Here is a 25,010-nt window from a genome sequence, read left to right on the forward strand (position 1 = left end):
GGCCCACAATGCCGGGCTCACACCTGCAGAGGAGGGGAGAAGAAGAAGGGCCTCACATCAGCCCAGCAGGGGATGGTAAGCCCACAGATGCCCCGGGGCTCATTTACTGTCTAAGTGTTAGAAATAAATTTTCGGTGCCACAAAAGAAATAGCACTCAGATATAAATTTTCTCAGCAAGGCAATTTTACTTCTATAGAAGGGTGCATCTCACAGATGGAGCAATGGTGAGAGCACACCTGAACAAGGGAAGGGAAGGGGTTTTTATCCCTAAGGCAGGTAGCCCCTACTGCTGTGTCATTCCCCTATTGGCTAGGGTTGGACCACACGGTCTAAGCTAATTGTGATTGACTATTTTAAAGAGAGCAGGGATACGAGCCGGATTGGCAAGGTAAGTAGTTTGGCAGGAAGGACGGTTACAGAACAGGTGACTCAGGATGACTCAGGTCAGAGCAGGTGACCAGTGGTGACTCAGGTCAGAGCAGGTGATAGAAGCTAGGAGGGGGTTGTTTACTGAAACTAGGGGCAAGGAGACAAGGAGAACATGGAAGTTAAACTTTAAAATGAAGAACAAAGCTGAACATACTGATGCATTGCTTCTTTGGAGAGGATCTCAGAACTCATTGTACTTAATTTACAGGCTAAAACCTTAGAAGAGGAATTTATTATATCCTACACAAGCCTCCAGGGAAGCACATGGCCTTGGACTGAAGGCTGGCATCTGGAAGCTGTCAGCCACCAGCACCTTCTGCAGCAGGTACCTGCTCTCTAGGAGGGAGGCCTGGGTGGTGTACCTCCAGAGCTGCCCAGGCTGGGCCTCAAGGAAGAGAAAGATTTTCATTTGTCAAAGGGGAAAGGGAGAGGTGGAGGGAACAGCACAGTAGCGGCCCAGGGGCAGGGACGCACAGGACCATTAGGGAGACACGAGAAAGCCCATTTGTCTAGAACAGAGGATTCAAGCAGTGCACCGAGGAAAATGAGGGCCAGGCCAATGTGTTGGGGTAGCTTTGGCCTTGGCTGAGGGTTTTGGGTAGTGCCAAAGCGTGAGGTAAGCCCTGCTTTCCAGAGGAATCTAGCAGAGTGTGGAGCCCAGATGGGACTGGAAGGCCTGGGAGGGGTCAGGAGGCCACAGGGACAGGCCACAGCCAGTGGTGCAGGCAAGAAGACAATGGCCGTCCATGGTGGCTCACACCTGGAATCCCAGCCCATTGGGAGGTCAAGGCAGGTGGATCACCTGAGGTCAGGAGTTCGAGACCAGCCTGGCCAACATGGTAAAACCCTGTCTCTACTAAAATTATAAAAATTAGCTGGGCATGGTGGTGGGTGCCTGTAATTTCAGCTACTCAGGAGGCTGAGTCAGGAGAATCGCTTGAACCCAGGAGGCAGAGGTTGCAGTGAGCTGAGATAGCACCATTGCATTCCAGCCTGGACAACAAAAGCGAGACTCCGTCTCAAAAAAAAAAAAAAAAAAAAAAAATTAGCCAGGCATGGTGGTGGGTGCCTGTCGCCCTCAGGAGGCTGAGGCATGAGACTCACTCCGGGAGGCAGAGGTTGCAATGAACCAAGATCACACCACTGCACTCCAGCCTGGGTGACAGAGCAAGACTCTGTCTAAAAAAAAAAAGGACAGAAGGATGTCAGCATCTGATGCTGCCTGTCACCTTGACCCTGCGGATGCCAGTCACAGCTCCATTAACTGGGACCTAGGAAAATGAGTCATCCTCGGTCATGCACATTTCAAGTGGTGGCTGAATATGGAAGCCAGACTTGGGATCTGTTGTCTCCTCCAGCATGGTGGAAGATGCCTGAAAAGTAGGGGCTGGATCCCATCCTCTGCCTCACAGGGAAGGCGAGGTGGTGTGGTGGGGTGGGGCCTCAGGCTTGGGGCCATGGGACAAAGCCCAGGCTGAACGCCGCCCTTCCATCTCCCTCCTCCTGAGACAGGGGCAGCAAGGCACACTAGTGTCCAGGAGCAGCTTATGAGGCCCCTTTACCCTCCACCCTCCAAAACTGGCAGACCCCACCTTCTTGGTGTGACCCCAGAGCTCTGAGCACAGCCCGTTCCTTCCGCCTGCCTGCCCCCCACCCAGGCCCACCCCAACCTTATCTTCCACTGCTTTTCAGAGGAGTCTGGCCAACACAAATCCTCTTGTTTGTTTGTCTGTCTGTCTGCTGCTCCTAGTCTCTGCCTCTCCCAGTCTCTCAGCTTCCGTTTCTTTCTTGAACTTTCTCTCAGTCTCTGAGGTCTCGAAATCACGAGGCTTCAACCCCTGTAGACCAGATGCCCAGCTAGTGGCCTTTCTCCAGCCCCTGAGATGGCACAGAACTACAAACCCCAGCATGCACTCTGGCTTGAAGTGCCTGGAGAGTGCTGGTGCACCCCACCTGCATTCTGGGAACTGTAGTTTCCCTAGCCCCCCATGCTCCCGCCAGGGCATCAAGCTCTTCCCTGGCCGGCTGACCCTGCCTCAGCCCTAGTCTCTCTGCTGACCTGCGGCCCCGGGAAGCGTGCGTCACTGAATGACAGGGTGGGGGTGGAGGCCCTGGAAGGCAGCTTCCTGCTCTTTTGTGTCCCCCACTTGAGTCATGGGGGTGTGGGGGTTCCAGGAAATTGGGGCTGGGAGAGGAAGGGATACCCTAATGTCAGGCTCAAGGACAAAAAGTCATTACATCCTTGCTGGGCATCTATCCCCAAGAACCCAAAAGGACTCAAGGGTGGGGATCCAGGAGCTCTTGTATGTATGGGGGGAGGTGAAGGAGAGAACCTGCATGACCCTAGAGGTCCCTGTGGTCACTGAGAGTGTAGGCTGCCATCCCCTGCTACAGAAACGGTGCTCACCTTCTGCCCGACCCTTCAGGGAAAGGCACACAGGGGTGAGGCCAAAGGCCCTTCCGTCTGGTGCCACATCACGGAAGGGCCTTTATGACCCCCTGGTGGCTTTACCCTGCCACTCCCCCACGCCCCAGCCCCCACACTGCAGCCCCAGGGCTCTGCTGGACACCTGGGTTCCCACTTATCAGCCTCAGTCCTCACAGCGGAACCCAGGCGTCCGGCCCCCCACCCTTCAGGCCAGCGGGTGTGGAGCTGAGGCTTTAGAGCCTCCCAGCCGGGCTTGTTCCTGTCCCATTGTGTATGGGACAGGGGCGGGGCAAGGGCCAGCACTGGAGAGCCCCCTCCCACTGCCCCCTCCTCTCGGTCCCCTCCCTCTTCCTAAGGAAAAGGCCAGGGCTCTGCTGGAGCAGGCAGCAGAGTGGACGCACAGTAACATGGGCAACTTGAACAGCGTGGCCAAGGAGCCTGGGCCACCCTGCGGCCTGGGGCTGGGGCTGGGCCTCGGGCTGTGCGGCAAGCAGGGCCCAGCCACCCCGGCCCCTGAGCCCAGCCGGGCCCCGGCATCCCTACTCCCGCCAGCGCCAGAACACAGGTAAGGGCCAGGCAGCTAGGAGCCGGTGGGCAACAAGGGTGGTGTCAAGGCCTGAAGCCTGGGGCTGGGAAGGTCTGGAACCTGTAGCTGAGCTGGGAGAGCCAGGTCACAAATGCAAAAGGGCTATCGATGTGCATAGAACAGGACAGTCTGGGAGGCTCAGAAAGGAGACCAAGATCAGAGTCGGCAGGTGAAAGCTGGGAGTAAGGGTGCCAGCTATAGAATCCGGCCAGGGTTTGAATGCTGCTCCACTGCCAAGAGCTGTTTGACTTTGAGCAAGTTACTTAATCTCTCTGAACCTCCATTTATATAAAACGGAGATGTGGCAATACTTACTCCGTGGGGAAGTAAGTTTCTAGCTCACAGCAAGCCTTCAACAGCAGCAATGATTATTTAGCTGGAGAAGAAAGGAGCTGACAGCAGTGGTTACAGGAGAGAGAGAAAGTGGGGTCTCCCAGTAAAGGGAGAGAGTTGGGCAGGAGACTCAGGCCCTTGGGGTAAGTGGGCTGAGAAGACAGAGCCACCAGGCTTTTTCCCCCTGCTCCAGCCCCCTCTCCTAGTGGCTGTCACCCAAAAACTGGACCATGCAGTTCCCACAAGAGTCCTCCCTGGGGCAGAGGTCCCAGGAGGGAGGAAGGACCTGGAGGCCTGGTGGGGTGCCAGGCCGGGGGCAGGCTGGGGCTGCAGGCAGCTATGCGGGGAAGGCTGAGGGCTGGGGCCCTGCTGCTCAGGCGCACCCTTGGCCTGGGTCCCTCCCTTCCTCCCTGCCGCTGGTGGCTCTGGGAGGAAGTGATAAGGCCCGCGAGGCTTCCCTTCACACATGGGGCTGCTGTCAGGAGGGGCTGTGAGTGTGGGGGGAAATCAGGGCTGAGGAATCCCTGCAGGGCTTCCCTCCACTCAAACACCAGGCTCTGTCCCACTCAGGGTAGGGCTTATAGCAGCTTTGCGGGGGGTGGACACCCCATCTCCAGAAGAGGTGAGGTGGGCGCTGCAGGTGGGATGCGAACTCAGCCTCAGGGCAGGGGTTCAGGAGCTCAGCACCAGCAGCCCCTGCAGCCCAGGACCCTGGTCTGGATAGGGAGGCACAGCTTGCCCCTAGCTCCTAAGGCATGGGGAACGTCAGAAGGCATGTGGCAGGTGGGCCTTGAGATTGCCAGTGCTGTAACAGGGGCCTCCGGGTGACATCTGGGGAGGCCGAAAGGAAACAAACTCTTTCCTGATGACCCTATCCCTGGCTCCCAACAGCCCCCCGAGCTCCCCACTAACCCAGCCCCCAGAGGGGCCCAAGTTCCCTCGTGTGAAGAACTGGGAGGTGGGGAGCATCACCTATGACACCCTCAGCGCCCAGGCGCAACAGGTGAGCCCGGCCTGCCCTGTCCCCATCGTCTCCAGGTAAAGGGTAAGTGAGGCCTGGCCTCAGGTGGGGCCGGAGAGGGAAGCTCAACCCTTCTTTGAATTGGTCTCTTGTTTCCAAAAAGAGGAGAGGATTGGGAAGAACCAGAGGAGTTGAGGGACATGCACGGGACTTGGGTGACCCTCAGCCTCCAGCCTTACCCCCTGCCCTGGCTCAAGCTCTCCCCCCTCCCACCCCTGCACCCTTCCTCCCTCTCCCCATCCCACCCCTGTACCCCTCCCATCCCACCTCTAAACCCCTCCTCCCTCTCCCCGTCCCACCCCTAAACTCCTCCTCCCCCTCCCCCATCCCACCCCTGAACCCCTCCTCCCTCTCCCCATCCCACCTCTAAACCCCTATTCCCTCTCCCGATCCCACCCCTAAACCCCTCCTCCCTCTCCCCATCCCACCCCTGCACCCTTCCTCCCTCTGCCCCCATCCCACGCCTATACTCCCCCTCCCTCTCCCCTATCCCATCCCTGCACCCCTCCTCCCTCTCCCCATCCCACCCTTGCACCCCTCCTACCTCTGCCCTGTCCCACATTTGCACCCCTCCTCCCTCTGCCCCCGACCCCTGCCTGCATTCCTCCTCCCTCTCCCCATCCCACCCTGTACCCCTCTCTTCCCATTCCACCCCTGCACCCCTCTTCCCTCTCCCCCTCCCACCCCTGCACTCCCTCCCTCTCCAGCGTCCCACCCCTACACCCCTCCTCCCTCTGCCCCATTCCACCCCTGCACCCTCCTCCCTCTGCCCCCTACCCACCCCTGCACTCCTCCTCCCTCTGCTCCCGTCCCACCCCTGCACCCCTCCTCCCTCTGCTCCCGTCCCACCCCCGCACCCCTCCTCCCTCTCCCCATCCCACCCCCGCACCCCTCCTCCCTCTCCCCCGTCCCACCCCTGCACCCTTCCTCCCTCTGCCCCTACCCCACCCCTGCACCACTCCTCCCTCTCCCCATCCCACCCTTGCACCCCTCCTCCCTCTCCCACCCCTGTACCCTTCCTCCTTCTCCCCGTCCCACCCCTGCACTCCTCCTCCCTCTCCCCCATCCCACCCCTGCACCCCTCCTCCCTCCCCCCACTCCCATCCATCCCACCCCTGCACCCTGGCCTGTCCTGACCTTTGCACTCCCTCGACCCAGGATGGGCCCTGCACCCCAAGACGCTGCCTGGGCTCCCTGGTATTTCCACGGAAACTACAGGGCCGGCCCTCCCCCGGCCCCCCGGCCCCTGAGCAGCTGCTAAGTCAGGCCCGCGACTTCATCAACCAGTACTACAGCTCCATCAAGAGGTGACAGCTTCCCGGACGCCACAGCCTCCCTTGTCCCACTGAGGCCCCAGAAACCCCGTGAAGACCTTCCCATGACCCACTCCCTTCCCAGATCCTAACACCACGTGGGCCCCTCCAGCCCTCCCTCAGCGCTTGCACAAAGCCTGGAGGAGGGCCTCCCTGTCCCACACAACTTCCTGCTTGTCCCCTTCGCACCCCTTTCCTCCCCAGGAGCGGCTCCCAGGCCCACGAACAGCGGCTTCAAGAGGTGGAAGCCGAGGTGGCAGCCACAGGCACCTACCAGCTTAGGGAGAGTGAGCTGGTGTTCGGGGCCAAGCAGGCCTGGCGCAACGCTCCCCGCTGTGTGGGCCGGATCCAGTGGGGGAAGCTGCAGGTGCGGCCGGCCAGCGAGTGAGAGACCCGGGCGCTACCAAAAGGGGAGCGGGGTGGCGGGGCAGTTTCTAAGGCTTCCCCAGGGCTGGGAGGTCCCAAACAATGGGGGAGATCCTTGCCTGTTCCCTTAGAGACTGGAAAGGTAGGGGGACCGCCCCACTCTCAGCACCCAGGGGAACCTCAGCCCAGTAGTGAAGACCTGCTGCTGCAGGCCCCAGATGAGCCCCCAGAACTCTTCCTTCTGCCCCCCGAGCTGGTCCTTGAGGTGCCCCTGGAGCACCCCACGTGAGCACCAAAGGGATTGACTGGGTAGGATGGAGGGGGCCATCCCTGAGCCTCTCAAGAAGGGCCTGCAAGGGGGTGCTGATCCCACACCCCAACACCCCCAGGCTGGAGTGGTTTGCAGCCCTGGGCCTGCGCTGGTGCACCCTCCCGGCAGTGTCCAACATGCTGCTGGGTATTAGGCCCTATGGTAGTGCCTTGGCTAGAGGAGGGGAAAGATGTCTAGACCTGCTGCAGGGGTGAGGACAGCTGAGTGGAGCTTCCCTGGGCGGTGCTGTCAGTAGCAGGAGCAGCCTCCTGGAAAAGCCCTGGCTGCTGCTTCTCCCCCAAGAGAGAAGGCTTCTCCCGCCAGGCCAGTCCAGTCCAGCCCCTCACCCATACCCACTGCTCCCCTAGTTCCCCTGCCTCAGCCCGCACCCTCCCTCACACCCCAGCCCACAGACTCGGGGCTGGCCTTGGTTACTGGAATGCTTGTGACCACAGTACTAAGAGAAGCAAGCTGCCCCATGGGGGACTTGCTGCGTCCCTCCCTTGACCCCAGGCTGGTGGTCCCTGCCACTCCCCTGCCCCTGTCACTGACACACGTTTCCTCCTCCGTCAGGCAGGAGTGGGACCTCCCAGCCTCCTCCTGGGGCCTCCACTCAGAATGTCAGGATGAGCAGGGTCCTAGGAGGCCCCTGGTGCAGCCTTCCCTTCCCACCATCCATGTGCTCAAAGAGAATCAGATGGCTGGCTGGGTCACCCGTCCTTTCTTGAATGCCACGGATCATGGGGGATTTGCTGCCCACACTCCTAGGCGGCCTCTTAGACATCCGTTGGTGCCTAACCCAAGCATCAGTTTGGCAGAGGCTGAGTCCCTCCTCTGTATTGGATACCAAGTCAGCTTCCGTAGGGATGGGGAGACACCTGGCCCAGGGAGGAGATGAGGAGCAGCCCGGATGGTGCTACGTATGTCAGAGAGCAGGGCAGGAAGGGATCAGTGTGGATGCCAGTGGTCAGGAGGGTGCCATGGAGTGAACCATGGCCCCTGCCTCCTCACCAGCAGCTCCTCTGGGGCTGATACTCAAGACCCCCCGTCTCTCTCCTCAACCTCTTCTCCCGCTGCCTCGGCGGGCTCAGGTGTTCGATGCCCGGGACTGCAGGTCTGCACAGGAAATGTTCACCTACATCTGTAACCACATCAAGTATGCCACCAACCGGGGCAACCTTCGGTGAGTGTCCCCCACCACGCCAGGCCCCAGCCTTCTTCCCCAAGGCGGGGAAGGCAGGGCTCTGACCAGCTCTTTCCCCATGCATGCCAGCTCGGCCATCACAGTGTTCCCGCAGCGCTGCCATGGCCGAGGAGACTTCCGAATCTGGAACAGCCAGCTGGTGCGCTATGCGGGCTACCGGCAGCAGGACGGCTCTGTGCGGGGGGACCCAGCCAACGTGGAGATCACCGAGGTGGGCACCGAGGGCCACCCATGAGGGTGTCCCCAAGGTGGAGAATGAGGAAACCAGTGGGAGAAGGCTCGGGGGATCCAAGCAGGAAGAGGGGAGCCTCGGTGAGATAAAGGATGAAAAACACTGAAGGAGGGGTGCCTGGGTGGTCACGGAGACCCAGCCAATGAGGGATCCTGGAGATGAAGGCAGGAGACAGTGGATGGAGGGGTCCCTGAGGAGGGCATGAGGTTCAGCCCCAGGCCCCCTTCTGGCCCGCTCCCCACAGCTCTGCATTCAGCACGGCTGGACCCCAGGAAACGGTCGCTTCGACGTGCTGCCACTGCTGCTGCAGGCCCCAGATGAGCCCCCAGAACTCTTCCTTCTGCCCCCCGAGCTGATCCTTGAGGTGCCCCTGGAGCACCCCACGTGAGCACCAAAGGGATTGACTGGGTGGGATGGAGGGGGCCATCCCTGAGCCTCTCAAGAAGGGCCTGCAAGGGGGTGCTGATCCCACACCCCAACACCCCCAGGCTGGAGTGGTTTGCAGCCCTGGGCCTGCGCTGGTACGCCCTCCCGGCAGTGTCCAACATGCTGCTGGAAATTGGGGGCCTGGAGTTCCCCGCAGCCCCCTTCAGTGGCTGGTACATGAGCACTGAGATTGGCACGAGGAACCTGTGTGACCCTCACCGCTACAACATCCTGGAGGTGAGGCTCGGGGTGGGGCTCGGGCACCGAATGTCCCTGTCCAAGGTGGGAGTCTGGCTCTCACTCCATCCCCAAAATGCCAGCCACGGGGACAATCAGAGCAGGTTCAGGGTTGCCTCCTAAATGGGAACTGAGGACAAGCTCTAGAACCACTGAGGCAAAGGGGTAGTGGGTGGGAGGGGTGTGTGTGGGGGTGTGAGTGGGTGAGTGTGAGAGTGTGGGTTTGTGGGGTGTGTAGTGGGTGAGTGCGAGTGTGGGTTTGTGGGGTGTGTAGTGGGTGTGAGACTGTGGGTTTGTAGGGGTGGGTGAGTGTGGGTGTGTGGGGGTAGGTGGGTGTGGGTTTGTGGGTGTGTATAGGCAGTGACTGTAAGAGTGTGGGTTTGTGGGGGTGACTGTGAGAGTGTGGGTTTGTGACTGTGGGTTTGTGGGGTGTGTAAGGGGTGAGTGTGGGTGGGTTTGTAGGGTAGGTGAGTGTTGGTTTGTGGGGTATGTAGGGGGTGTGTGTGGGTTTGTAGGGGTAGGTGAGTGTGGGTTTGTGGGGTGTGTAGGGGCGAGCGTGAAAGTGTGGGTGTGTGGGTGTGAGTGTGGATGTGTAGGCGGTGAGTGTGAAATTGTGGGTTTGTGGGGGTGGATGCAAGTGTGGGTTTGTGGGTGGGTGTGGGTGTGAGTGGTGGGTTGTGGGGGGTGGGTGGGGTGTGTGGGTTGTGGGTGGGGGGGTGTGGGGGGGGGGGGGGGGGGGGGGGGGGGGGGGGGGGGGGGGGGGGGGGGGGGGGGGGGGGGGGGGGGGGGGGGGGGGGGGGGGGGGGGGGGGTGGGGTTTGTGGGTGGGTGTGGGTGTGAGTGGGTGGGTTGTGGGGGTGGGTGGGAGTGTGTGGGTTTGTGGGTGGGTGTGGGTGTGAGTGGGTGGGTTTGTGGGGTGGGTGGGTGGGTGTGGGGTGGGTGGGTGGGTTTGTGGTGGGTGGGTGTGGGGGTGGGTGGGGGGTGGGGGGGTGGGTGTGGGTGGGTGGGTTTGTGGGGGTGGGTGGGAGTGTGTGGGTTTGTGGGTGGGTGTGGGTGTGAGTGGGTGGGTTTGTGGGGGTGGGTGGGGTGGTGTGGGTTTGGTGGGGTGGGTGTGGGGGTGGGGGTGGGGGGGGGGGGGTGGGGGGTGGGGGGGGGGTGGGGGGGGGGGGGGTGGGGGGTGGGGGGGGGTGGGTGTGGGTGGGGTGGGTGGGGTGGGTGGGTTTGTGGGGTGGGTGGGGTGGGGGTTGTGGGTGGGTGTGGGTGGGTGGGTGGGTGGGGGGGGTGGGGTGGTGGGTTTGTGGGTGGGTGGGTGGGTGTGGGGGTGGGTGTGGGGGGGGTGGGGTGGGGGTGGGGGGGGTGGGGGGTGTGGTGGGTGGGGGGGGGTGGGTGGGGTGGTGGGTTTGTGGGTGGGTGTGGGTGTGAGTGGGTGGGTGAGTGGGGCATGGGGATGGGTGTGAACATGTAGTTGTTCTTTCAGGCATAGGACCCATAGCTCTAGAGCTTTCATCAGATTCTCAAAGGGGACCTTGACTCGGAAAAGGTTAAGACCCATTTTAGAGATGAGAAATTAAAGCCTGGGGCTGAGGAGCGACTGGCCCGAAGTCCCTCTCTGCTCTGAGGTGCCTTCACAGGCAAAAACCTGAACCAGCCCACTAGGCAGCCAGGCCTCCCAGTGGACACCACCCACCTCACTCCTTCCAGCCATGCATGGGAAACAGAGATGATCTCCCCACCCCACCCCCGTCACCTCTGTCCCTACCGATGCCACACACCCTTCTGTCCCAGGATGTGGCTGTCTGCATGGACCTGGATACCCGGACAACCTCGTCCCTGTGGAAAGACAAGGCAGCAGTGGAAATCAATGTGGCCGTGCTGCACAGTTACCAGGTGCACAGGCCCAGACTGGCCAGGAAGGCAAAGGGTTTGCGTACGGGGGCAGCAGGGATGGGGGATGGAGGAGAGGCAGCCATTTAGAAACTAGGGCAGGACTTGGACAGGCAGAAGAAGTTCCGTAGTCCCAGTGCCATGGCGCACACTGGCCTGCGGTTCGGGGACAGGGCAGGTACTATTCCAGGTGCTGTCATCTGGTGGTTTACTGTGTGCCAGGGACCCTGCTGTTTACGGCATGCCCAGTCATGCTGATTCTCAGGGCATACTGGGTATCAAAGTTTGTGGGACCCACTGGATCCTGGAAACAAATACCAGGATCAAGGGCACACCAGGAGTCGTAGTTTGAGGAAGCCGGGGCCTGCTGAGAATTTCTGTGGGTTGTTTGGTTTGGGGGCCAGGCATACAGATGCTGGAGATTAGAGCTGCTGTTGCATGTTGAACTCGGAGCATGACCATGCATGATGCAGTTTGGGGTGAGGGTGACATTGTGGTTTGAGGGGACACAGGGTGTGTTAGATATGGGGTAATCTAGGGCACATTTGATTCGGGGTGACCTGAGTGGTAGAGGAAGAATGGGCGAGGTCTGTGGGTCTGGTTTGAGCCTTTGCCCCTCTCTCTCCCTTCCAGCTGGCCAAAGTCACAATCGTGGACCACCACGCCGCCACGGCCTCCTTCATGAAGCATCTGGAGAATGAGCAGAAGGCCAGGGGGGGCTGCCCTGCAGACTGGGCCTGGATCGTGCCCCCTATCTCAGGCAGCCTCACTCCTGTCTTCCATCAGGAGATGGTCAACTATTTCCTGTCCCCAGCCTTCCGATATCAGGTGCCCACCCTAACTGGCTCTGCCAGCCTGGGCCCAGCTCTAATTCTAAGCAGCCCCTGGGGACCTCTAACCTTTCCTTTTCTTTACCTCCCCTCCCAACCCCATCATCTCTCTGCAGCCAGACCCCTGGAAGGGGAGTGCCGCCAAGGGCACTGGCATCACCAGGAAGAAGACCTTCAAAGAAGTGGCCAAGTGGGTACCCTAGGAGCACCGCTCTCCACCACACACCCTGGGGGACCCTGCCCCAGCAGCGTTCTAGGCCTACCACTCAGTACCCCAAAACTCTGTTGTGAGGGGGTTGAACCCTTGCCTGGGGAGGCCCTGCCTCTGTGCACCTGGGACACCCTCACACCTTCCTCTCCCACAGCGCCGTGAAGATCTCCGCCTCGCTCATGGGCACAGTGATGGCGAAGCGAGTAAAGGCGACAATCCTGTATGGCTCCGAGACCGGCCGGGCCCAGAGCTACGCACAGCAGCTGGGGAGACTCTTCCGGAAGGCTTTTGATCCCCGGGTAGGGCTGAGCCCAGGGGAGCAGGGAGCTAGAAAGAGGGGGCTCTATCAGCATCTCCAGGGGTACCCTGGAGGACAGGAAGTGTTACAAGTCAGGACTCATGAGGAACCCGGAACCACAGGTGTTCAGAGATCAAGTTGGGGCCTGAATCTTGCATTGCCAGGGAGGCCAGAGTGAGGAGGACAGGGCCTCCGGGGGCCACAGCACCCAGGACATCTGTCTTCCCACCCACAGGTCCTATGTATGGATGAGTATGACGTGGTGTCCCTTGAACACGAGACGCTGGTGCTGGTAGTAACCAGCACATTTGGGAATGGGGATCCGCCGGAGAATGGAGAGGTGAGAACTTCCAGGAAAGGGGCTGCTGGGAATGAGAGAGACTCAGAATTGGAGTGACTGGGCAGGAACCCTGCCCAACACACACACACACACACACACACACACACACACACACACACACACACGCACTCCAGGATGGAAAGGGAGATGCTAAGAGACCCCCAGAGCCTGAAACCCCACACAAGCCACACTCCCAGCCCACCCATGTGGCTGCCTCCCTACAAGCACATTTGCTTAACTGCGTCCCCAAGTCATTTCCATTATCAGCGCAAGTTTTTAATACAAGGAAGGCACGTCCTGGCTGACCAAGAGGTTAGACTGTGCTCGGGCACTGACAAGAAAAACAGAGATACGTCACTGGGGGCGGCTTCTAGGATGCGGGTAATGTTTCTTAATGGGATACTGGTTACACAGGTGCGTTCAGTTTGTAAAAATCCATAGAGCTGTACATTTACAATATGTACAACACTATTCCAGCATTTTCTTTTCTTTTCTTTGTTTTATTTATTTGGGAACCTATTTATGTTGCCCAGGCTGGCCTTGAACTCCTAGCCTCAAGACATCCTCCTGCCACAGGCTCCTTTTCCAAAAGAAGAAATAGAGCTCTGTTTAGATGCCAACACAGATTAAATAACTTCACTTTTTAAAAAGAAACATAAAGCTAGAGTACCATCATTGAATTCCTTCTCTTGCAAGCTTAGGTATCTCTGAGGTGCCCCAGGCTAGGCTCATTTCTGAGTTTTACCTGCTCCAGCTTCTAGGTGTTAAAGGCCTTATTAGCACTAAGTACTTCCTCAGTACTCTTTTTTCTTTTTTCCTTTGAGACAGGGTCTCACTTTGTGGCCCAGGCTGGAGTGCAGTAGTACAATCACGGCTCACTGCAGCCTCAACCTCCTAGACTCAAGCAATCCTCCCACTTCAGTCTCCCAAGTAGTTAGGACCACAGGCGCATGCCATGATGCCTAGCTAATTTTTGTATTTTTTGTAGAGATGGGGTTTTGCCATGTTGCCCAGGCTGGTCTCTAACTCCCGGGTTCAAGCAATCCACCTGCCTCAGCCTCCCAAAGTGCTGGGATTAGAGACGTGAGCCACTGCACCTGGCCCTCAGTATCTTAAGCAAGTTTGAATCTGGTGAAAGCCTTTTTGCTGCCTTAGTGCCCATTTCAGCCCTCATTCTGACCTACCTTTTAAAGAAAAATAGCACCAGCAATTGACTTTTTTTTAGCATAAAGTTGTATAGACACCCATATAACCTACAGCCTTCACAAGGCATAGCACATTTTCATCACCCTAGAAAGTTCCCTCATCAGTTCCTCACGTGAATCCCTTCCCAGTCTGTCTCCCTGCCAGAAGTGTCTGTCACCACAGATTAGTTTCACCTGCTCTAGAACGGCACCTAGATGGAAGCACGCGGTATTACGGCGTCTCCTGCTGAGTCTGTTTTTGAGGCGCACCCGTGTTGCTGCGTGACTCAGTATTTCACTCATTCTGCTGCTGAGTGCCGTTCATTGTGTGAATATCCCCAGTTTGTTTATCCATTCTCCTGTTGGTGACACTTGGGCTGTTTCCAGGTCGGGGCTATTATGAATAAACCTGTTATGAACATTCTTGTACCCGGCTTTTGTGGGCTTATGTTTTTATTTCTCTTGGATAAATACTAGGAGTAGAATTCATAGGTCATAGGGTAGATGCATGTTTAATCTTTCTCTTTTTTAAAAAATAAAACTGCCAGGCCAGGCGCGGTGGCTCACGCCTGTAATCCCAGCACTTTGGGAGGCCCAGGTGGGTAGATCACTTGAGGTCAGAAGCTCAAGACCAGCCTGGCCAACATGGCAAAACCCTGTCTCTACTAAAAATACAAAAATTAGCTGGGCATGGTGGCGCACACCTATAGTCCCAGCTACTCAGGAGGCTACACGGGAGAATTGCTTGAACCTGGGAGGTGGAGGTTGTAGTGAGCTGAGATCACGCCACTGCACTCCAGCCTGGGTGACAGAGCAAGAATTCTACTCAAAATAAAATACAAATAAATAAAATAAAACTGTCAAACAGCAAAGCAAATTAAAACTGCCCTTTAAGATCTGTGCAGTTCAATGTATGTTAATTTTATCCCAAATTTTTAACAAATCTAGGAATACAGCTCACAGAAAACGGGGTATATTCACTAAAAATAAGGAATATTTATAGCAAATTTGTTTGTAATACCCCACACTGGAAACAATTCAAATGACCATCGACAAAAACATAAATTGTGGTATATTCAAGTGCCATATCACACTAAGTGTGAACAAAACACAACCACACACAACAGTACAGGTGAATCTCAAAAAATGTGAAGAGAAAAAAAAGCCAGACCAAAGAATACATACTGTACTACAGGGTTCATTTTATATAAAGTTCAGAAACAGGCAGAACTAACCCATGGAGTTAGAAATTAGGAGAGGAGTTAGTCACTGAGTTGGGGGGGGCAGTGACAGGAAGGAGGCACGAAGGTGGCTTCTAGGATGCGGGTAATGTTTCTTTTTTTGTTTGTTCGTTTTTGTTTTTGAGATGGAGTCTCACTCTGTTGCCCAGGCTGGAGTGCAATGGCGTGATCTCGGCTCACTGCAACCTCCGCCTCCCCGGTTCAAGCGATTCTCCTGCCTCAGCCTCCCGAGTAGCTGGGATTACAGGTGCCTGCCACCACGGCCAGCTAATTTTTGTATTTTTAGTAGAGACGGGGTTTCACCATGTTGGCCAGGCTGGTCTTGAATCCCTGACCTCAGGTGATCCACCCGCCTCAGCCTCCCAAAGTGCTGGGATTACAGGCATGAACCACCATGCCCAGCCATGGGTAATGTTTCTCGATGGGATGCTGGTTGCACAGGTGTGTTCAGTTTGTGAAAACTTATAGAGTTGTACATTTACAACATGTGTGCACCTCTGGACTTGTGTTGCACATTGACAAAACATTCAAAAATAAAATTCAAATCGTGCTTGCTAACCTGGCGAACTTGGGAACCAGCACCCAGAGGCATCTGCAGTTGAGCACCAAAGGCGGTTCCTTCCAGCTTGCTTCCCCGGGGAGGTCTGCTTGATGCTGCTTCTTCATGGCAGCACAAACAGGGCCATGGTCTTCTGAGGAGGGTGACCTGCACAATGTCTGCTAGTGACCAGGACACTGCCGAAGGAACTGAGAGTTTGTCTACCCATGAAATCCACTAAAACAGGAAAGATTTGCCCTAGCCATTGTTAGCCGGGAGTGAGGAAAGAGCCGTGCCCTCCCCTGCAGCTGCAAGGATGATCTGCCTGCCCCAACAAGTGGGGATTCAGCAACTCCACTTCTAAGGATTACCCGGCTGAAGCATTTAAAAGTGGGAGCAAGGCACACGTACAAGGGCGTTTGAGAGCACTGTTCCCAGACCACCGAGCTGCCCTTCAGTCTCAGTGAAGTACAACATAGCCACTAAAAAGACTGAGGTCATGTTTTGGGAAATCCAGGCAGGAGGATCGCTTGAGCCCAGGAGTTCAAGGCCAGACTGAACAACACACAGTGAGACTCCATCTCTTCAGAAAGTTTAAAAATTAACCAGGAGTGGTGGCACGCACCTATAGATCTAGCTATTAGGAAGGCAGAAAAATCCCTGAAGCCCAGGAGTTTGAGGTTACAGTGAATTATGATGGAGCCACTGCACCCCAACCTGGGCAACAGAGCAAGACCCATATCTAAAAACAATAATACTACTTACATCAATATTGTTGTATTGACCTGGAAGGATGTCTGCAATAAATTATTGATTAAAAACAAGGAAGTACAGGATGGTACCACTTTTACTTAAAAAAACTATAAATATGCACATGCACATAAGTTCAAGGAAAAAGGGCTGGAAGGTTAACACCTGTCAATGGCGCATATGCCTGGAGGGAAGATGGGGTGCTCTTTCTCATCACTTTACACATTTCTGTAATGTCATTTTTCAAAAACATCAGATCGTTTTTTTCAAAACAAATAAAAATTAAAAGTTACAAATCAATAATAATGAGGGTCAGCTGGTAAAGTTTTCAACTTCTATGTAGTTTGAAATGAAACAAAACTAACGCTGATGCAAACACTCCCCTCGCCAGAGCTTTGCAGCTGCCCTGATGGAGATGTCCGGCCCCTACAACAGCTCCCCTCGGCCGGAACAGCACAAGTGAGTTGGGTGGGAGTTTGGGGGAGCTGGGGGAGCTGACGCATTTGGAGACACAAACAGAAAGGGAGTCTGAAAAGCTCTCCCTCTGTGCCTCGAGTCGTTTTCCCACCAAAAGCCAGGGCTCCAGGATGCCCTCCCTTCCAAGCTGGAACGGCAGTCCAGACCTGCCTGCTTCTGAGGGCCGAGACAATCCTGAGGTCTTCAGAGAGAGGGGTGTGGTGTGGCAGGGCCCCAGGCTCGGAACCCCAGGGATGCTGGCCCTCAGCCCCTCCCAAGGGCGGGGCCTTTCCTGTCCCAGAGGCAGAGACCCTGAAGCTGTCCCTGGGGCTGGGGCTGGGCCTAGGCTATATCCCCAGGGCTGTAACAACCTTGTCTTTGTCCTCTCTTGCCAGGAGTTATAAGATCCGCTTCAACAGCATCTCCTGCTCAGACCCACTGGTGTCCTCTTGGCGGCGGAAGAGGAAGGAGTCCAGTAACACAGACAGTGCAGGGGCCCTGGGCACCCTCAGGTCAGGACCTCACCAAGAGGGGTGCAACGGGTGGGCAAGCTGCCTGGGCAAACGTGGGCTGCGAAGGGAGCTCCAGTGACAACCCCTGCACCCCAGGTTCTGTGTGTTCGGGCTGGGCTCCCGGGCATACCCCCACTTCTGCGCCTTTGCTCGTGCGGTGGACACACGGCTGGAGGAACTGGGCGGGGAGCGGCTGCTGCAGCTGGGCCAGGGCGACGAGCTGTGCGGCCAGGAGGAGGCCTTCCGCGGCTGGGCCCAGGCCGCCTTCCAGGTGAGCCCAGCCCAGCCCCTATTCTGACTCCTCCCACCTGGGATGCCTCCTCCTGCCTCACTCTGCCCTGATTCTGTTTGGTTCTTTGGTCCCTTCCTGTTCCTTCCAAAATCCACTCTCATCTCTCCATGGCATAGCCAGCTCTTCTGGGTCAGGGGCAGAGGATGACATGGCCCTGCCGACCAAAGGGGGTGCCTAGCCCAGGCAGAAGTGCAGCCGAAAGAGAGCAGGCAGGGAGGGCCCTGGCAGGAGGGAGCTTCAGCCAGGCACAGGCTGGGCCTCATGAGTGGGCACACAAAGGGAGGGGGTGCAGGGCAGGGCAGGGGACCCCACTCAGGATGGGCAGGATGGAGGGAGAAGGAAGGGACGGAGAGAAGGTCAGACAGAGGCAAGGGCTGAAGCTGAGGCCAGCACAGAAGCCACAGGAAGTCAGAGGCCAGACAGCCTGGGGCGGTGCCTGCACCGCAGAACTGGTCTGGGGCCAGGGGCCAGGCAAGCAAACACAGGGAGAGGTGGATCCCTGGGGGCTGTGGCTTTTTAAGCCTGGGCTTCCTCAGGGGCAGTGCTGCCTGTCTGGGGATCATGTCTGCAGTTGACAGGGGCTCGGTCTCCCCAGTGCCACACTGTTCAGGGCAGTGCTGCTCTCCCGGGGCCCAGGCTGGAGGTCAGCAGATTTGCCTTGATTGGAGGAGGAGGGCATCCTAGGAGGAGGGGGAGGGGGAGGGCTACTTCAGGGACTGGGAGGTCAGGCTGCAGAAACACATAGGGCCCTGATTGGGAAGAAGGGAACGGAAAATAAGACTTAAAGAATTTAAACAAAAAGAGCCATTGGAGCGGGATGAGACCACATAATAAGGTTTTGGGAATGGGACTTTAGAGGCGTAGGATCCATTACAGCATCACCAAACCAGAAGCAGGAAGGCTGAGCTAAGCAGAGCGGCAGCAGTGGAGATAGGAAGGAAGGGAGGGAGGAGGCCGAGGAAGGAAGGAGGAGATATAAGACTTCACACACACCACAAAAGAAAGATTAACGGGATTTGGTGATATGAGGCTCAGCCAATCACGGGTGAGCCCTGGATTTCAAGCCTGGGACTGGCCCAGCAGTTTTCCAGCTGTGTGCCTGACCAGGAGTCGACAGGATCCACACCCTCCCAGGGATCTGCCCCGTGGGGTCCCCTCTGCCGCCCGAATTGTGCGTCCCTTCCCAGGAGCACTTACTATCTGCACGCACTTTGTAGAAAGCTAAGGGCTTTACATAAAGTATCTCATTTAATCTTCACCAGAACACAACGAGGTGTAAAGATGGGGAAACTGAGGCATGTCACTGTAAGTACGGGATTCGGAATTTGAATGCAGGTCTGAACACACAGACGCCTTCACAGAGCTACTGTGTACCAAGCACTATGCTTCTCGGATCACGGGATTAACACGCACTAGATAAGGAACGATGCACCAGTCAGGACGTGCAGAGAAGGAGCCAGCCGGGTCCCTGGGCCCAGCGGCCAATCCATGAAATGGGCTGGCGGAAAAGGTGCTGTCGTTGGCGCTGGCCTCAGCCACTGGGGCTGCCAACCCTCCAGGAGCAAGATGCAGTGAAGCCGCCCAGGCGCCTCACTAGGGCGACCCCTGGTGGCAGGAGGTCCTCAGCCCTCACCGGCCTATCCCGCAGGCCGCCTGTGAGACCTTCTGTGTGGGAGAGGATGCCAAGGCCGCCGCCCGAGATATCTTCAGCCCCAAACGGAGCTGGAAGCGCCAGAGGTACCGGCTGAGCGCCCAGGCCGAGGGCCTGCAGTTGCTGCCAGGTGGGCCGTGCCCTCACCCTAACCCGGCTGGTTCTCTGAGGCCCCCACACCCCGGGAGTAAAGCACTCTGGGGCCAGGCCCTGCTCCCTAGCCCAGGCTGCCTCGTTTGCCCCTCCCCGCCTCCAGGTCTGATCCACGTGCACAGACGGAAGATGTTCCAGGCTACAATCCTCTCAGTGGAAAACCTGCAAAGCAGCAAGTCCACGTGAGGACGACGGCTTTACCGCCCCCCCACCCCTGTCCTGTACACCCTGACCCTGGACCCTCCTCCTCCCACATTCTCCCACCCCCACCCCTCTCTGACTCCCCATAAGTGCCCCTCTCCCCACCCCCAGGAGGGCCACCATCCTGGTGCGCCTGGACACCGGAGGCCAGGAGGGGCTGCAGTACCAGCCGGGGGACCACATAGGTGTCTGCCCACCCAACCGGCCCGGCCTTGTGGAGGCGCTGCTGAGCCGCGTGGAGGACCCGCCGGCGCCCACTGAGCCCGTGGCAGTAGAGCAGCTGGAGAAGGGCAGCCCTGGTGAGGGGCAGCCTGGGATGCAATAGGGTACACCAGCCCCATGCCCAGCCCCACCCCCGGCCCCAGGCCTCCAGGAGCTCAGGACCCGATCCAGGGGGTGGCCACCTCCTCCACAGCTCAGCAGGCAGGCTCAGAGCTGGCTGTGCTGCCCACTGCCGGGCTAGCCTTGTTGCTGGACCATCCCCACACCCTCAAATGCACCCCCACCAAAAGGCTGTCCCCTCCCTCCGGGCTCTTCTCCAAGGCTCCCCTAGCAATCTAGCTTGCTCTGGAGCTGGCTCTGGGGCTATTTGCTGCCACATCAATGCCTGGGCTTTATTTAAAATAAGGGGGTGGAGTCAGAGGCAGAGGAGCCCAGACCAACCCAGTCCAGCCAGGGGCCCCCAAACAACACACTGAGGCTACCCAGATAGGCCCACCCCGCTGCTCAAGGACAGGCTCTCTAACAGTCACCAAAATACAAACATCAGTCCAGGTACTGCAGTCCTGCTGGGCCCTGTCCCCAGAGCTCCCTGTGCACTATCCCCAGGTGGCCCTCCCCCCGGCTGGGTGCGGGACCCCCGGCTGCCCCCGTGCACGCTGCGCCAGGCTCTCACCTTCTTCCTGGACATCACCTCCCCGCCCAGCCCTCAGCTCTTGCGGTTGCTCAGCACCTTGGCAGAAGAGCCCAGGGAACAGCAGGAGCTGGAGGCCCTCAGCCAGGTTGGGGCCCACCCCAGTGAGGCACAGGGGCTAGAGAGACGGGATGAGCTGGGGGGGCCCCAGTGGCAGGAAACCCCCATGCAAAGTCCCCCCTGGACTTTCTTCTCCTGGCCGACATGCACTGGTGCTTTAAGACCCAGCTCCTCAGGGAGGAATTCATGGATGGATTCTCCAGGTCTTACAGAAAGCTCTATTGGCCTGAACTGAGGAGGGAGAAACCCTAAAGAGGCTCGGGGGGGAGGGGTCAAGAAGGGAGGTTACTAGGAAGGGCTGTGGGGCCCCCAACCCACTGCATCCTGCCCTTTCAGGATCCCCGACGCTATGAGGAGTGGAAGTGGTTCCGCTGTCCCACGCTGCTGGAGGTGCTGGAGCAGTTCCCGTCGGTGGCACTGCCTGCCCCACTGCTCCTCACCCAGCTGCCTCTGCTCCAGCCCCGGTACTACTCAGTCAGCTCGGCACCCAGCACCCACCCAGGAGAGATCCACCTCACTGTAGCTGTGCTGGCATACAGGACCCAGGGTGAGGCAACGAGCAGCAGCAGGCCTGGCCACAGCAGGGGTGGGACCGGCCTCTCTCTGGCCCCTTACCGGCCTCTCCTTCCCACCCCCAGATGGGCTGGGCCCCCTGCACTATGGAGTCTGCTCCACGTGGCTTAGCCAACTCAAGCCTGGAGACCCTGTGCCCTGCTTCATCCGGGGGTAAGTGAGATGGAGGACTTGGTGGGGAGCTGCCCAGGGTCAGGGTGGCAGCTTTGGTGAGGAGTGAGGATTGTCACTGGTGAGGGGTGTTACTGGAAACAGGAAGGAGCTCTGTAACATGTCAAGGATGTGGTGTCATTAGGTCACTTCAGAACTCTGGCTAAGCTTTGGCTCTCTCATTCATTTGGACTCAGAGTTCTGCCCTGAAACTGCAGCTCTCAGAGCCAGAGCTGGGATCAAACCGGCTGGCCCTGTGGCTTTCTGAAAGCTTCTGTGTTCCTCTCTATGTCCCTGGGCTGTCTGATGTTGGGCAGCATGGCACCTGGGAACTACAGTCACTGAATCCTCACTCAATCCAGGGAGAACTACTAGTTAGGGTTAAGACGACCCTTGGCCTTGGTGTCACCAAGGACTCAAAGAAGGCAAAGTTTCCCCCCTCCAAGAGATGGAGTCTTGCTCTGTCACCCAGGCTGGAGTGCAGTGGTACAATCTCGGCTCACTGCAACCTCCGCCTCCTGGGTTCAAGAGATTCTCCTATGGCGTGAACCTGGGAGGTGGAGCTTGCAGTGAGCCGAGATTGTACCACTGCACTCCAGCCTGGGCAATAGAGCCAGACTCTGTCTCAAAAAAAAAAAAAAGAGATTCTCCTGTCTCAGCCTCCCAAGTAGCTGGGATTACAGGCACCCACCACCACGCCCAGCTAATTTTTGTATTTTTAGTAGAGACGGTGTTTCACTATGTTGGCCAGGCTGGTCTAGAACTCCTGACCTCATGATCCTTCCGCCTCCGCCTCCCAAAGTGCTGGGATTACAGGCATGAGCCACTGCACCCGGACCGAGGGTGAAGGATTTTAAGAGACCCTTCCTTCATGCTGTGTCCAGAAGTCTTGCCCGCTCTTGCAGCCAGGAACCAAAAGTCCTGGTAGGACTGAGAACAGTTCCTAGGCTGCCATCAGCTGGGCCTGGTGACTCAAATCCACCCAGGTGGCTAAATTACAAATAAACCGTACCCATCTACTGAACATAAACTAAACACCACTATTAAGGATACTTAAATAAACACACTCAGTGAACCCATTATGAACTGAAAGTGTCTTTCACCCTTCCCACATTTTCTAAATCCCCTGAGTCATCTAAGTATTCTTCAATCCAAAATGAACTATATTTCCTTTGGCGCAATCTCCAGAAACCAGAGATCCAAGGAGTTTCGGCAAGTAGAGTTCCTTTTTTTTTTTTTTTTTTTTTTTTGAGATGGGGGAAGTCTCTTTATGTTGCACAGGCTGCTCTCGAACTCCTTGGCTCAAGCAATCCTCCCACCTCGGCCTCCCAAAGTGCTGGGATTACAGACGTGAACCACTGTGCCTGGCCCAGAGTTCTCTTAATAAACCCATCATGCTTCCTACGAGCCAGACACTGCTTCAAGGACTTGAGCTTGGGTCCTCCTTGCCCCACCCACCCTGCATGGTGAGAATGGTGGGGCAGGGAAGGCAAAGAGGACCTGATGGAGTGTCTGTCCTGCCAGGGCTCCCTCCTTCCGGCTGCCACCCGATCCCAGCTTGCCCTGCATCCTGGTGGGCCCAGGCACTGGCATTGCCCCCTTCCGGGGATTCTGGCAGGAGCGGCTGCATGACATTGAGAGCAAAGGTGAGGCTGGGGACTAAACGACTGCCTGGAGGGAGTCACAGTCTAGGGACAGAGGGGTGGGGCTAGAAGGCAGTAAATAAATAGGAAAGAGAGGGCAGGAAACAGAGGCCACAAAGCTGAAAAGACGCTCATGAGACCAAGGGGAGGGCAGGTACTGAAGGCAAGGGCTGGGCCCTGTGTGTCTAGCTTCCTGGTGCCTGGTACATAGTAGGTGTTGACTGGATTAAGGACAAAGGAAAATAGAATCTTCGAAGGGATTAGGGCTAAGACTCAAAGAAGAACTGCCCAAGGTGGATTCTTGACTGTGCCAGAGCTGACCGAGGTCTGTCCAAGACCTAAGGATGCTACAAGGTGTTCAGATTGAGAATGGGGTGCCCAGGGTGGTCTGTCAATCCAAAGAAGAGGGCTGTGACTAGGAGGAGAGTTAAAAGTGTGGGAGAATATGAAGTGGGAGCAGGGAAGGGGACTGCGATGTCACACAATGCAAAGGGCATGGAATTCTGAGTCCCAAGCCGCGCATTCTAGCGCAGCTCCACCAGGGGCCACCACCTCACCCGCGCTTCCCTTCCCTCTGTAAATCAGGGCTGTACAGGGTCTCTGCGAAAGCATTCTGCACTCTCTTAGAGATGAAACAGCCAAAATAATGGTGGCTTCAGCCCAAAACGCTGGGCTGCCAGGCTGGGCGACGGTGGCCTGTGGGGAGGCCCCATTAGCACTGTGCCCCGGAGAAGAGCCTTCCTAAGCGCGGGGTTGCTTGCAGGGCTGCAGCCCACTCCCATGACTTTGGTGTTCGGCTGCCGATGCTCCCAACTCGACCATCTCTACCGCGACGAGGTGCAGAACGCCCAGCAGTGCGGGGTGTTTGGCCGAGTCCTCACCGCCTTCTCCCGGGAACCTGACAACCCCAAGGTGTGAGACCCTGAGGGCGCAATGGTAACCTGAAGATAGGGAGACAGGGGAGGACTCGCGCTCTCCAGCGGGGCACACCGACCATGGCCCTCCCGTGGCCTCCCACGACCACTCAGCCGCCCCTGCACACTCTGGCCCACCCTCGTGCCCCTCTAGGCCCGCCTCCTCCCGCCCCCGCCCCGCTCCGCCCCGCCCCTTTGGCTCTGCCCCTCTTGACACGGTCCCAGGGCACGCAGGCCCCACCTGGCCCGCTCCGGAGACTTTCACGCCCAGGGCCAGCCAGCAGCCCCGGGCTGCGCCCCCCCGCCCATCCCCACCAGGGCCCGCTCTAACCCCGCCGCCCCGCAGACCTACGTGCAGGACATCCTGAGGACGGAACTGGCTGCGGAGGTGCACCGCGTGCTGTGCCTCGAGCGGGGCCACATGTTTGTCTGCGGCGATGTCACCATGGCAACCAACGTCCTGCAGACCGTGCAGCGCATCCTGGCGACGGAGGGCGACATGGAGCTGGACGAAGCCGGCGACGTCATTGGCGTGCTGCGGGTGCGGAGGGGCGGGGCGGGCCTGAGGCGAGGACCAGCGCCCGGGCGTGTGGGGTTCCTGCTAAGGTCTCTGAGTCGGGTTCTGATCCACTGCGCTCTTTTCCGACAGGATCAGCAACGCTACCACGAAGACATTTTCGGGCTCACGCTGCGCACCCAGGAGGTGACAAGCCGCATACGCACCCAGAGCTTTTCCTTGCAGGAGCGGCAGTTGCGGGGCGCAGTGCCCTGGGCGTTCGACCCGCTCGGCTCAGACACCAACAGCCCCTGAGAGCCACCTGGCTTTCCCTTCCAGTTCCGGGAGTGCGGCTGCCCGACTCAGGTCCGACGGACCAGGATCAGCCCCGCTCCTCCCCTCTTGAGGTGGTGCCTTCTCACATCTGTCCAGAGGCTGCAAGGATTCAGCATTATTCCTCCAGGAAGGAGCAAAACGCCTCTTTCCCTCTCTAGGCCTGTTGCCTCCGGCCTGGGTCCGCCTAAATCTGGAAGGCCCCTCCCAGCAGCGGTACCCCAGGGCCTACTGCTACCCCTTTTCTGTTTCTTAGGCGAATGTTAGATTCCTCTTATCTCTCTCAGGAGTATCTTACCTGTAAAGTCTAATCTCTAAAGTATTTATTATCGAAGATTTACCGTAAGAGACTGTGCCAGATGTTACGAGAACTACTAAAGTGCCTAACCCAGCTCATGTGGATTACAGTTTTTTTGGGGTTTTTGTTTGTTTGTTTGTTTTGAAATGGAGTCTCCCTCTGCCACCCAGGCTGGAGTGCAGTGGCGTGATCTCAGCTCACTGC

The 25,010-nt window shown here is 57.7% G+C and overlaps 1 protein-coding gene across 4 annotated transcripts; it reads left to right on the forward strand.

Annotated features, from left to right (window-relative positions):
- The first annotated feature begins 3,218 nt into the window (after nt 1-3,218).
- NOS3 (nitric oxide synthase 3) lies at nt 3,219-24,910 on the forward strand. 4 transcript variants are annotated; one of them, XM_030826153.1, is made up of 26 exons: nt 3,219-3,423; nt 4,669-4,780; nt 5,957-6,105; nt 6,316-6,478; nt 7,879-7,970; nt 8,061-8,202; nt 8,468-8,607; nt 8,712-8,886; nt 10,671-10,772; nt 11,403-11,597; nt 11,716-11,789; nt 11,965-12,109; nt 12,344-12,448; nt 16,553-16,620; nt 17,013-17,129; nt 17,226-17,400; nt 19,070-19,202; nt 19,329-19,407; nt 19,538-19,725; nt 20,255-20,427; nt 20,736-20,946; nt 21,038-21,125; nt 22,647-22,768; nt 23,529-23,677; nt 24,026-24,220; nt 24,329-24,910. In XM_030826153.1, exons 1-26 carry the CDS (start codon nt 3,266-3,268, stop codon nt 24,488-24,490), a joined length of 3,612 nt encoding a protein of 1,203 aa, XP_030682013.1. In that variant the 5' UTR covers nt 3,219-3,265; the 3' UTR covers nt 24,491-24,910. The 4 variants fall into 4 exon arrangements, with proteins under 4 accessions (XP_030682013.1, XP_030682014.1, XP_030682016.1 ...); XM_030826154.1 differs by lacking the exon at nt 10,671-10,772; XM_030826155.1 differs by lacking the exons at nt 3,219-3,423; nt 4,669-4,780; nt 5,957-6,105 and having other exon boundaries at nt 6,472-6,495.
- The last annotated feature ends 100 nt before the right edge of the window (nt 24,911-25,010 follow it).

The sequence above is a fragment of the Nomascus leucogenys genome, chromosome 13, assembly GCF_006542625.1.
Source record: "Nomascus leucogenys isolate Asia chromosome 13, Asia_NLE_v1, whole genome shotgun sequence".
Taxonomy (NCBI): Eukaryota; Metazoa; Chordata; class Mammalia; order Primates; family Hylobatidae; genus Nomascus; species Nomascus leucogenys.

Excerpts from the sequence above, each read along its gene's own strand:
- NOS3 (XM_030826153.1), top strand. The coding sequence starts at position 3,266 with ATGGGCAACTTGAACAGCGTGGCCAAGGAGCCTGGGCCACCCTGCGGC. Across the intron at positions 4,781-5,956 it reads TCAGCGCCCAGGCGCAACAG|GATGGGCCCTGCACCCCAAG; the intron begins GTGAGCCCGGCC and ends CCCTCGACCCAG. Across the intron at positions 12,110-12,343 it reads GGAAGGCTTTTGATCCCCGG|GTCCTATGTATGGATGAGTA; the intron begins GTAGGGCTGAGC and ends TCCCACCCACAG.